This window comes from Phyllopteryx taeniolatus, chromosome 7, assembly GCF_024500385.1.
Source record: "Phyllopteryx taeniolatus isolate TA_2022b chromosome 7, UOR_Ptae_1.2, whole genome shotgun sequence".
Taxonomy (NCBI): domain Eukaryota; kingdom Metazoa; phylum Chordata; class Actinopteri; order Syngnathiformes; family Syngnathidae; genus Phyllopteryx; species Phyllopteryx taeniolatus.
Window position 1 is genome coordinate 11,155,538 of NC_084508.1, and position 12,548 is coordinate 11,168,085.

The 12,548-nt window shown below is 40.3% G+C and overlaps 3 protein-coding genes across 6 annotated transcripts; 2 read left to right on the forward strand and 1 right to left on the reverse strand.

Moving 5' to 3' along the window:
• Positions 1 to 643: 643 nt before the first annotated feature.
• Positions 644 to 6,911, forward strand: tmem221 (transmembrane protein 221). Its single transcript, XM_061780752.1, has 3 exons — positions 644 to 1,024; positions 3,298 to 3,383; positions 5,347 to 6,911. Exons 1-3 carry the CDS (start codon positions 732 to 734, stop codon positions 5,889 to 5,891), a joined length of 924 nt encoding a protein of 307 aa, XP_061636736.1. The 5' UTR covers positions 644 to 731; the 3' UTR covers positions 5,892 to 6,911.
• Positions 3,621 to 8,509, reverse strand: borcs8 (BLOC-1 related complex subunit 8). Of its 4 annotated transcripts, none has more exons than XM_061780758.1 (6): positions 8,028 to 8,509; positions 7,762 to 7,874; positions 7,422 to 7,486; positions 7,218 to 7,325; positions 6,978 to 7,042; positions 3,621 to 4,424 (listed from the first exon to the last, which is right to left on the reverse strand). In XM_061780758.1, the coding sequence occupies exons 1-5, from the start codon at positions 8,062 to 8,064 to the stop codon at positions 6,994 to 6,996; spliced, it is 372 nt and encodes a 123-aa protein (XP_061636742.1). In that variant the 5' UTR covers positions 8,065 to 8,509; the 3' UTR covers positions 3,621 to 4,424; positions 6,978 to 6,993. The 4 variants fall into 4 exon arrangements, with proteins under 4 accessions (XP_061636742.1, XP_061636739.1, XP_061636740.1 ...); XM_061780755.1 differs by having other exon boundaries at positions 7,218 to 7,274; positions 7,385 to 7,486; XM_061780757.1 differs by lacking the exon at positions 3,621 to 4,424 and adding an exon at positions 5,671 to 5,809 and having other exon boundaries at positions 7,218 to 7,274; positions 7,385 to 7,486.
• rfxank (regulatory factor X-associated ankyrin-containing protein) lies at positions 8,287 to 12,492 on the forward strand. The gene is given in 10 exon segments (XM_061780754.1): positions 8,287 to 8,334; positions 8,336 to 8,360; positions 8,510 to 8,584; positions 9,321 to 9,422; positions 9,516 to 9,581; positions 10,742 to 10,842; positions 10,913 to 11,038; positions 11,958 to 12,024; positions 12,108 to 12,188; positions 12,272 to 12,492. Coding segments are annotated over 10 exon segments (732 nt in total). The 5' UTR covers positions 8,287 to 8,301; the 3' UTR covers positions 12,328 to 12,492.
• The last annotated feature ends 56 nt before the right edge of the window (positions 12,493 to 12,548 follow it).

Here is a 12,548-nt window from a genome sequence, read left to right on the forward strand (position 1 = left end):
TTCTGCTTTCGGCAAGTTAGAGCATGTGCCAAAGCCATAGCTTTCAGAAATGGCCTGCATTCTTTTCTTTTTTCCTGATTCGCGCTAACACTGCAGCTCTGCTTACTTTTGACTTTAACATGATCCATGAACTGAGCAATACATTTGTCAAGGATGTTGACTTCGATGCATTTCTGTGACTCCGCCAGTCTTTCTGTAGCTCTGTTGCCACTTGCAGATGACACCTGTTGTGAATTTTGCAATGCATCTCCTTGTTAGAGAACAGCACGTTGTGCAAAAAGTACTAAAACAGTGAACGGCTGGACATCTGCATTCAAAAGTTTAGTGAAGGTCAAATTCATTTCAACAGGAAGGGCTAATGCAGTTTAGGTTCATGTTGAAATTTCACACAAAAGCCCGATATATCAAACTTTTGGTGATGGTGAAGTAGCGTATGTTTAAAAAAATGCATAGGTAGCATGTCAGTGCTTCCATATTTGTCATCAGGATTTAATTACGGGCATTCAATCACCGTGTTTGGTGTTCCAAAAGAAGAAACAGTCCATTGTGGCTGGGAAGTTGGTAATCTGGGAATTGGACGCACATCACATGGGTAGAGGGGGATATTGAGAGGAGGAGGAGGAGGGGGAGACATTCGCGTGCCCTCGGAAACGCCACACTTATCATGTAGGCGCACTTTTTTATGGGCTCTACTTGACTAGAAGACAACTTTTGAAACTTTAAAGCTGAAGATGACACATTCTTACAGTCAGCGGTCCGTCGTTGTCTTGTCTCTACTGGGGATTCTATCGGCCATTATGTCCGTTTTATCGGTCATTCTGATATTCCAGCTGCAGCCTCACCACACGGCCGTCAGGGAGTCCACCCCGTCGGTCGTGCCCCCTCACGTCAGGGCCTTCCTGCCGCCGGTGTCCGCGGTGCTCTCGGCTCTGTCGCTCACCCTCAACCTTAGCGCCGTGGTGGTGTGTCTCCTACACGGCTACTTTTCCACCGAAGTTAGTCGAGGAGAGCTGGACACCGAAAGGTAAGGGAACATGTTTCGAGAAAAACCGCCTGTTCGTTAAGGCACCATGCAACGTTTTGGACGTTACGGCTGTTTGGAAACCGCTGTGACCGCTTGACGGACAAATTACTATTCATAAGCACGTGGAGTCATTTGGGGACGATGCTTATATATATATATATATATATATATATATATATATATATATATATATATATATCATAAACTAAACTGTGTAAATTTGAGAAAATTCCATTTCATATCAGAATCAGAATCAGAATCAGAATCAGAATCATCTTTATTTGCCAAGTATGTCCAAAACACACAAGGAATTTGTCTCCGGTAGTTGGAGCCGCTCTAGTACAACAGACAGTCAATTTACAGAACACTTTGGAGACATAAAGACATTGACAAAAAACAACAACAAACAACAATTGTGCAAAAAGATGCAGAGTCCTCAGTTCGAATGGCTAATATCGCAATAGTCCGGTGCAATGACCATTGTGCAAAGGGCACTGAGACTTCAAGGAGTGTATGCGGTTTAAAGTGACGAGTACTGCGATAATCTGGGACAATGGTTGTGCAAATGTTACAGATACTCCTCAATCAGTGTGCAAATGGAGCAGATGCTACTCTGGCATGAGTGGCCACTATATGCAAATAGTGCAGCACGGCGAGACAACTACAGTGAGTGCACGAGTAATACATAATACAGAAATGTGACAACGAACTCAAGTCAAAAAATTGCCAGCTTGTTGTAATGGACTGTAATGTAATGTTGTAATGTAAGCTACTAACCTCAACTCCAGTGAAATTGGGACATACAATAGGCTACAATTATTTGCAAATCTTTTTTTCAACCTATATTCAATTCAATACACTACAAAGACAAGATATTGAATGTGCGAACTGATAAACTTTATGTTCATGTTTTTTGAACTATTCACTCGTTTAGAATTTGATGCCTGCAACATGTTCCAAAAAACCTTGAACAGAAGCACGTTTACCACTGTTTTACATCACTTTTCCTTTTAACAACTCAATAAGTGTTTGGCAACTGAGGGCAGTAAGAAACGATTTGGCGGTGGAATTTTTCCCATTCTTGCTTAATATACAACTTAAGTTTCTCAACAGTCCGAGATCTCCGTTGTCATATTTTGAGCTACATAATGCGTCATACATTTTCAATGGGAGACAGGCTAGTAGTCCAGTCTAGTACTTGCACTCTTTTACTACAAATTTACACTGTTATAACACGTGCAAAATGTGGCTTGCCGTTATCTTGCTGAAATCAGCAGGGATGTCCCTGAAAAAGACTTTGCTTGGTTGGCAGCATATGTTGCTCCAAAACTTGTATCTTTCAGCTTTAATGATGCCTTCACATATGGTGGTGGTGCCTTGACAGATGTGCAAGTTACCCATGTTATGGCCACTAACACCCCCCCCCCCCCCCCCCCCCCCCCCCCCCGATACCATTACAGATGCTGGCTTTTGAACTTTGTGCTGATAAGAATCCAGATGGTCATTTTCCTCTTTGACCTGGAGGACACGACATCCATGATTTCCAAAAACAATTTGAAATGTGGATTTGTCACACCACAGCACACTTTTGCACTTGCGTCAGTCCATCTCAGATTAGCTCGGGCCCAGAGAAGCCGGCAGCATTTCTGGGTTTAGTTGATATACGGCTTTTGCTTTGCATGGTAGTTTTCACTTGCATTTGTAGATGTAGCGACCAACTGTGTTAACTTACAATGGTTTTCTGAAGTGTTCCTGAGCCCACGTAACATTATCCTTTACACAATAATACCGGTTTTTAATGCAGTGCCGCCTGAGGGATCGAATGTCACGGGCATTCAATGTTGGTTTTCAGCCTTGCCGCTTTTGTGCAGCGATTTCTCCTTATCCTCTGAATCTTATTATATTATGGACCATAGATGATGAAACATAGGTACCATCTTCACACATTGCAATGCAGTTGAGTAAAATTTAAATCAAGTTGTGATTAAAGGTTGACTGTGGCCGCCACTGTTGAGCTCCCCATACCTCTGCCTCTCAAATCCAATAAGCCTGTCAAAACAATAGCCTTCCTTTCATTCCATAGTCAGCGCAAGGCCTTTAGCTCTCACTTTCCCACGGCGGATTATAAATTCAGCGACTCCCCCTGCCCCTGGAACTTCTAAGACAATCTGAATAATAATGAGCTTCTAAATATGTCAACACATACACGCGCAACATAAAAAGCTGGTTTGTAAACCCATAATTTAGTCAACGTATGATGTTCATCTCCACAGAGCAGACAGGTTCCTATTGGACAGCAGAGCCGTGCGACATGTGGCCATCGGACTGTTCTGCCTGGGAGTGTCGGTCTATTTAGCAGGTATGAACTAAAGGTGGGAATCACACACACACACACACAATATTGTCATCATATTTGGCAATAGTATCCTAGTATCACGATAGCGTGTCATGTGAGATAAATTAAAATGTTGTCAGAAAACTTCTACAATAAGTGGCTTCCTAATTCAAATTGAATAATTGAAGCATGTGTGAGTGAACCATTGTTTTTGTAAAACAACGTAACAATACTAAAAGTTACAAAATATCACAACCTTGACAAAATTAAACATGCTTTTATTGGTTGTTTTTGAGGAGAACACACTTAATAGGACAACGGCAATTTTGATATGTGATCCTAATGTAGCGATAACGATACATACATTACAATATTGATATTTGAATATCAATTCTGTACCCTAAGCGATAATGATCCAAGAAGTCACCCTATCGCTATTTGATGTTGGTGTATCAATATGGTACCACCAGTGATAACATTATATCACAATATCGTTATTTGATGCACTTGCAACATTAGCGTAACGCAAGCAATAAAAGATACAGTACATCATATTTCATGCTTGTACCATAATTGATGTTATCACAATATCGCTTATATATATATATATATATAAAATGGGGGTTTAGCAATATTTACTATATGAACTAATGATATGCTGGTGTATCCATACCATACCGTATGAGTTAACACTAAACAACAGCAGGGGGTGTCCTTGACAGCTAATGTCCAAAATGTCAGCCATCAACAACCGAGAACGAAAAGAGCTGTTCTCGTCCAGCGAGCTCAAGAGAACAATGTGCCCTTTGAGCGGCATCCATGACTTGAGTGTTTTTTAAAGCCGAACCTGGCAGCGCTGGAACGCTCTGTTCTGCTGAGCAGTTTGTGCTTGGGGGAGGTGGGCTAGGCGGTGAAGGGGGTTAGGACCTTGACCACCCCACTTCAATCAAAGAGGTAGCAGAGAGAAGTAGCAGAACATGAGGAAAGGTCGGGAAGTGTTGTCACAGTCCAGAGTTGTGCTTCTCTCCTGTGTCCCTTGGCATGCCTGGATCCACTGTCCTTTTTCTGCACACAAAATAAGACAGAAGTGTGTCCCACAATGCCACATCAAATTATCCATTGAATACATTTTCCCCATTTAAATGAATTGAAATGCCATTAATCTGCTTCAGCTCCCAGAATTTTTCATTTTTTTTTTCTTTTTTTTTTTTTATATAAAAGGAAAAAAAAATATTATTTTATAAAGAACATAAAATATAACAGACAGTAAATAAGTTTTATAATGTGTAATTACTGTATGTAATATGGTATTCAAGAGTTGGGTGTGTGCCTTTTAGGAACCTGGCCGGTTAGATGCATGTGAGCGTCTGGGTGTGAGGTGTGGCCTGTAGCAGTTCCTTGAAACTGTTCTCATTTTGTATGTACGTGTTTGACTGTTTGTCCTGCTCAATAAGCTCTCCTTGCCCACATGCGAGGGCATTACAGTACCTGCTTCATTTGTATTTATTTTTTTCACTTCACACAAGAGGCAGCATATCTAGAGCTTTAGCTTGTAACTTACATTTTGACTCGCAACGCAAAGTAAAAAAAAAAAAAAAAAAAAAAGAAAGACAAATGACCAAGCGACGACTTATTACTCAAAAAACTCGTAAGTGTGATACATCTCAACTGATAGAGTAACATCTTTGTAGGTTGGGAAGGAGCTCTCTTTAGCCTGGGTTGATAGTGGAAGTTACAGAGAGTCCTCACCGCATGTGTATGTAAATGCACACTTCCGGTGCATTTTTTCCAAATCAAATCTGTAAGCCATTTATTTTTAAAGGGTAATGTTGTAAAATGAGCTGTTTTGCGACTATAGTTGATATATAGACAGTTTAAATTATCGATATAGGCAATTCAAAACATTTTGGGGAGGATCGATTACTCATGTTTATTTCGCTATTAATCACAAAGTGAACTAACTTTCTTCTCATCTCTTTCCCGACAGCAATGTCCATTTTTATGTTGCTCATATTTGAGGCAGAGACGGGTGTCGCCAGCGCTTGCGTCCTGGCCTCCGGCATTTTGATCCTCCTAGTGGTGGTGATCCACTCTCTCGTCAAGGTCTCCCGAGTAGCTAAACGCGGCAGTGTAGACCATCTCGAAACGCTCTTTTGCAACAAGCACAGAAGCAGCAGCAACAGCCCCGTGTCTTGGCCCTGCGAGCTGAAAATCGGCGTGGACAAACTGCGAGTGCCCCGCATACCGTCGCACCTCCAGCATCACATGTCGTTCACACCGCCCAGCAGCCCCAGACACCAGCAGCGGCACCACCCGCAGGAAGAGTACTCCCCCGTCGGAGAAGAATCGCAAGGCCACTCGAGCAACGTGGACGGCCACAGTGGAGCCGGCAGCTGTCCTCGGTCACACAGGAGCTTATCTTCAGACTCGGTTTTACTAAAGGCTAAACCCTGGAATGGTGTCAACAACGAGATGAGGAGTGTCCTGGCCCGCAAATCGGGAATGAACGCAAAAGACTCGACGCTTGTGTGAAGAAGAGGATTTCAATAAGTGAGTGTGGAAACGCAACTGACTCTTAATACCTTTAAAGATTCCAGACCACATGGAAATGGAGCTAAAAATCCACTCATGACTCTATTAAGCTTTTTAAAGTTGACTGATAAATTAATTAAATTGTGATAATCTATTGGATATTATTTGTAATATACTTTTATGCAGTAAATTAAACTTAGTGTGCCATGAGAGATTATCAAATGTGCCGCAGAAAATTATTTAATTTGTCAGAAAATGATATTTAATTTTTTTTTTTTTTTTTTTTTTTACTACAAATGTATTTCCGTTCATCTGTCTATGCTAGGCACTTATCGTGACAGTCAGAACACATAAATGCTCAACAGTCAATGTGACTAAATTGAGAGGATCATCATCATTATTTCACTATATACTTTTTGTGACTGTGTGTGGGGGGGCTGCCATGTGTTTTATTTTTTTTTGTTCAATGTAAAACATGTGCCTTGACTCAATAAAGGTTGGGAAAGACTGTTATAATGAGTGGGGAGTAATGGTACGCAAGAAATCACAGATTTTCTGATTTTAAGGCCACGGTTCACATTAGGCACCATAAGGGAGCAAAATGCATAACAAAACTCGTGAAAACAGGTACACATTTTAAACCCCTTTCCTTTTCTATTGTGCTTGACCTCATTAGTGTCTGGGGCAAACTGGAGGTAATTTTAGGTGACTTTGGCCCAAATGTTTATGGCTAGCCATGATGTTTGCTAGCCAGAGGCTCAATTTCTTGATAAATGTTTCCTTGATCCATGTTTGTTGTAATACATTAATGTCTTCTGTGTATTATTTATGTAGAGTGTACGTTATGGCAAAATATGATTTATTTTTTAGTACGTTTGGATCCCAGGGAGCAACCATTTTATTTAATATTTTTTAAAATCTCAGCTTTATTCCTCAGATATATTTTCCAAATATTTGTACACACTGTGCCATCGTTGTTATGTTGTCTCAAATGATTTCTCACCAATGTGAATTAAATTAATACTTAAAAAAAAAAGGCTTGTTCTGTTATACTTGGAAAGTGTGCTGTTTGAAGGTATTACTGACCTTGGACATAGCACCGTCATGAGGAAGATGAGGTGGATGAGGCACGCGAAGCAGCAACAAAGGGACTGGGAGAAGGGTTTGCATCGAGCAAAATTAATGCAGGTGGATGGCGGGGGGGAAACAAACAAACCTCAGAAAAATGTGATACAAAAAAAGAAAAAACAAATGACTGGGTGATAATAAAAAAAAAAAAAAGAAGAAGTAGTAGTGGTTACAGATATATTACCGCTGCTTCCTTACCTGCGTCCTTGAGAGATGCTTATCTGCTCCCTCATGCTGATGGCTTGTCGCAGGAGGCTGTCAATGTTTTTGAAATACACACTGCTCTTAGCCATGCTTCTCACAGCACTGCATAAACAACAACAAAACATCAATAAAGGGATTATCTATGCGTCGTTATAACAAACCTGCATGCATATTCGACTGAGTAGGAGCCCAACAAACCTGCATGCATATTCGACTGAGTAGATGGCTCCTTGGCTCTGCTCCTCCCAGCTCTGCATGTCTGTCTATAAGAGAAATGATGGGGGGCAAAAGGCCCATGAAAAGTGAAAATTCATGTCCTCTAAATCTGAGACACCAGAGAAGAGTGTTGTTAACAACCCTGGTAAAATGGAATGATTAAAAAAATGGCAAGTCTATTGAATGAGGCTTCAAAAATGGCAGGAATGTCCCCCCTTGCACTTCTTTTGTCTCCATGATGTGCGCATATTTAAGGCTAACAATGAGGCACTCGAAGTGGCCACACCAGCTTGAAAGTGTGTGTAGGGTGGATGGTTGATACCTTATGCTGCACCAACTCAGGTAGGGACCTCCTGACATGCTCCTGCAGTCTGTACAGAGCCACGGACGGCTCGTTAGCCAGAACGTACATGCTCTCCGTAAATTTGTCACTCACTGTAGATTAAAATAAATCGAACATAGTAAGAACGGCAGAAATGAAATTGGTGGTGCAACACTTTAAAATGACACTGTCGTTCGTGGCTAGCGAGCTAACTAACTTAACTTGAAAAACGAGGAAATGCGTACAATCAAATGTGCGCCACTTACCTCGTCTAACTTTAAGCTGCATCTCTTGGTCTTCCATGGCGAAAGATGAAAAATTACTCCCACAAATACCGAAGCAACTGCAGCTTTAATGCGACTTTTTGCTCTCTAATCCGCGCTACTTCCGTGTTTTGGTTGATGGTGTGCAACGCCAATAGGCTCCGGGCCGAAAATGAATACACATGACGACAACAGTTCCGCCTTCACGAAACATAGTTCACGTAAACGCGATATATTCAGTCCTAATATGGTTCAGTTGAATGTCTTTCGATAATTAATGTTTCATTTAATAAAATTCAATGTGTTTTTGCCACTCCTCGACGACTATCGTGACACGTGAGATAACGTACTATCACTTTTGCCACAAGGAAGTTGGCGCACATTAGGCAGCAAAAGCTGGATGTGCTGAGTCGACGACGTCGTGACTGAATTTCTACTTTTCAACACTTTTTATCCACTTCACTTATTCACTTTTTCCCTCACAGCGGTGATAATGGACACAGGAGGAGACCAAGACCCAAATAATCACACATCAAGTGCAAAGTCTTGTGAATACAGAGGTGAGAAGAACAAAGCATGTGCCTCACGACACTATCTGTAGACTTTGTTTTTAAACGATCTCGTTATAACGAGATCTACTCAACCAAAGAACTCCACTATAGTTTAGTTTTCAGATTGCTATGGTTAAAATACGCATACAATTGATCAATACTAGGCACACCTGCAATACCAATAGAGCTTTACAAAGTTAATCTTTTGAGGTCTTCATCTAAGAATCTTTTTATTATGGTGGTAGTATTTTGCATTGAGTGATGTTACTGATATTTTACTTCCCTCAACTGACTGGTACACCCTGGACTGGTCGCCAGCCAATCGCAGGGCAGATGTAGACAAACAACCATTCACATTCATACCTATTGCACATAATGCATGCTTTTGGTATATGGGAGGAAGACTGGAGAAAACAGACAAGATTTAGTCAATATTCGAACCCTGAACCTCAGAACTGTGAGGCAAATTTTCTAACCACTAGCGAACCGTGATGCCAAGATAATTAGAGTTACAGTTAATGCACTATTAGGCTGCAAGCAGCATCACTGGCATGGAAACAGGAGCTCAGAACATTCAGAAAGAGATGCTCTCGTCACCTTAAAAAAAAGTCCACGATCGTTCATTTTCCACAGTCAATCAATTGCATTTAAGTCAAATGTCAATCCCTATTAGTAGCATTGGCAATTTTTGGAAAAGTTTCCATTTAAATGCATGTGTCTCACATGAACGGCCTTGTATATCCAGAGAATGCCGACGCGGATGAAGAGGGTCTGTTCAACCATTCGACCACGCTCACCAACAGGCAGCGTGGCAATGAAGTTAATGCACGCCCAACAAAGTTAGACTGTGAGTATATAAAGTGTGGTCATTCAATCTTTTTGACATTTTTTTTGCAGATCTCGACTGTATGAATGTATGGTTGTCTTCTTTCGTTATAAGCTCTGTCCATACATCAGCTCGCCGCCCAGGGTGAGGTTTTGCAAGTGGCAGTCCAACTAAATAAAGGTGAGGCTGAGGCATCTGGATGTGACTGAACCGACATCCTAGTACACAAATATTGTCAAACACAAGGGTTCTTAAACTGAGGTCCAGGGACTGTAACTTGGGGGTCTGCAAATTTGTAATAAATCATGTTTTATTATTTTAAAAAGTCCATGTCTACATGAATATCAAAAGTCGACACACCCCTGTTCAAATGCACAAAACACATTTCCCCACAATTGTTTGGGAGATTTTTGTTACGGTCCAATGAAACCAAAGTTGAACATTTTGGCCATAATTCCAAAACCAGTCAGTGTTAGCACAAAACCTTCAGGCTTTTGCTATAAAGTAAAAATAAAGGAAAAGCCTACTATAATGTTTTGAACTTTATTTGGCATTAATCAGGTATTTTAAATGATGGCAGGTGTGTGCTGACTCCCATTTTAACACGAGTTTGAATGCAAGGTGAATTCTGTCCCAGTTATGTGGGTGTGCACAATTGTACAACCACATACTTTCACTTGTTTATTTTTACTCCGTCTCTTGAAAATATATATATAAAAAAAGGGCTGTTGAGGTTATGGGTTCCATTAACGGTTGAAAAAGTTTTGAAATTATTTACCTTCGTCTCATTTTTTATATCACAAAAATCTGGCATTTGAACAGGGGTGTGTAGACTTTTTATATCCAATGTATCATACAAATATGACATCCCTGCATGAATAGCCGACAAAAGGCATTACAGGAATAAAGTCCTCCATATTTTTTTTAGAACAACAAGGGTGTATTTTTTTTTAATACAATATAGTTCTGTCTTTTCCAGAATACAATCGTAATATCATGAGAATAAAGTTGTATTTTTGAAATTCACTTGTTAAATTATGAATTTCTTCACTCAGTAAACTTTGACGTTAATATATTATGACTTTTCATCCCAACAAACTAACGTCTTAGTTCTTTTAGACTTTTTTTCTATTTTTCTCTAAATATATATGAGACTGATTTGGAACATAATTCCCCCCCCCAAAAAAAAAACAGGCTACTTTTTCATTCCTATGGCTTTTATTGGTACAAATGGTAGTTGTGTTCAATTGGCACTGGGATTATGAGGGGGGTCCTTGGTAAAATGTCTTCCTTTTAAGGTTTTGAGAATCCCTGGACTGTAACATACGCCCGTTTTGCAGACAGTTCGCTGCTGAGCAAACAGGATGAAGGGGGCTTCACTCCTCTTATGTGGGCAGCGGCGTTTGGAGAGAAAACAGTGGTGGACTTGCTCTTGGAAAAGGTTAGAGGGCAGGAGGAAGAAGTCTTATCAGGAAAATCACTCACTGATGCTGTTGTGGTTCGTGTGTAAGGGCGCAGACCCCAAAATAGTTGCAAGGGACCGAGAAAGTGCGCTGACGCTGGCCAGCTCCGGAGGCTACGTGGACATCATCGAGGCTCTCCTAAGACGTGGGGTTGACGTCAACGCCTATGACTGGGTACACGTTAATTGCAAATTGTCGCTGTCGGGCGGAAACCTCGAATGTGCAAATATGGCCAATTTCATATTTTTTTTCACAAATAGATACCATTGTTTTGTCCCTAGATCGTCTATTATTTTTTACACATTAACCAATTTAAAGAGTGGAAAATAGCTTGAGAGCAAATTAATTATACTTTCTGGAACACTTGAACTTTCTGAGAGTTGTTGCAAAACTCCATCTTTCCCACCACTCCGTGAGAGCTGTGTCGCATGATGTTGCGTTTGAATGTTTTTTTCAACAAAAACATTGAGTTAACCAGTTTGGAAGGAAGCGGTAATTTCAGCCTATTAAACTGCTTAGTCAGCTCATCGTTTTTATTTATTGCATCACTAATGGCTCTCTTTAAGAGTTTGGGAAGCTGATGTAACAGTGTTTTGCTTTTGTGTCGTAAGGCTTTTTGTATAGTTGCAAATGCAGCCTATGAAAGGCTGCCACAGAGACGTTCGTACCATTTTAATCAGTGACAGGGTAGCAAATTAGCCTTTTTTGGGGGGGTAGTAAATTAGCGATTGAACATGAGGTGGTGCTGTTTTGATGTTGGTGCAAATCGGTATATGTCAGCAATATAGGGTGTAACACCGACTTGAACGATGCAGAGCTTGTTAACTAAAGCAAGATGGCGTGTTTTTAAATTGCCTGAAAAGTAGTGAGTTGGGAGATGTGAGGATTCTGCTTGACAGCAACAAAATATTTATAAATGTATAAAAGTCCTATTAGTGAGGGATTTGATATTAAAGATTTCCATTCCGTTTAACAAATTTATTAGCCCATTGAGACGATTTGTGTCAGAGAACATCCAACATCATGAAGCACTTTTCAGTGAAATACTGAGAGGAAATTGCTTGCTGACTGAAAACTGCTGTTTTGATTTCAGAATGGAGGGACTCCGCTTCTGTATGCTGTTCGAGGAAACCATGTTAAATGTGTAGAGGCGCTTTTAGGTCCATTCATTTACATTTAAAACATACTGTAAGCGACAGGTCCTGATTGCTATACTAATTGATCATTGTGTGTTTTTTTTTAGCTAAAGGCGCTGACATGACCACAGAGTCCGATTCTGGCTACAGTGCAATGGCCTTAGCTGTTGCTCTCGGATACAAAAAGAGTAATTATCACCTTTCAACTACACATTTATTAAGTTTACAAAAAGGTTTTTCTCATTTTAACATTTTATTTTTTCTGTCGTAGTTCAGAAGGTGTTGGAGGACCATATCCTGAGACACTATAATCCAACATGCCGATAAATTAAACACCTAGAAAGTACTTATTTTTGTTTAGTTTGTATGCAAGGCAGTATAACAAAAATGGATCAATAATTGCTAACTGTGCAACTCGCAGGATTGTTCAATTTGGCTGTAGACCAGCAACAATGAATGTAAACAAGTTGTAATAAATTAATTTTGTTATGGTGTGCTCTTCCAGAATAATGATTATTCCTTCATAGTAGGGGGCATTTGAGTATAAG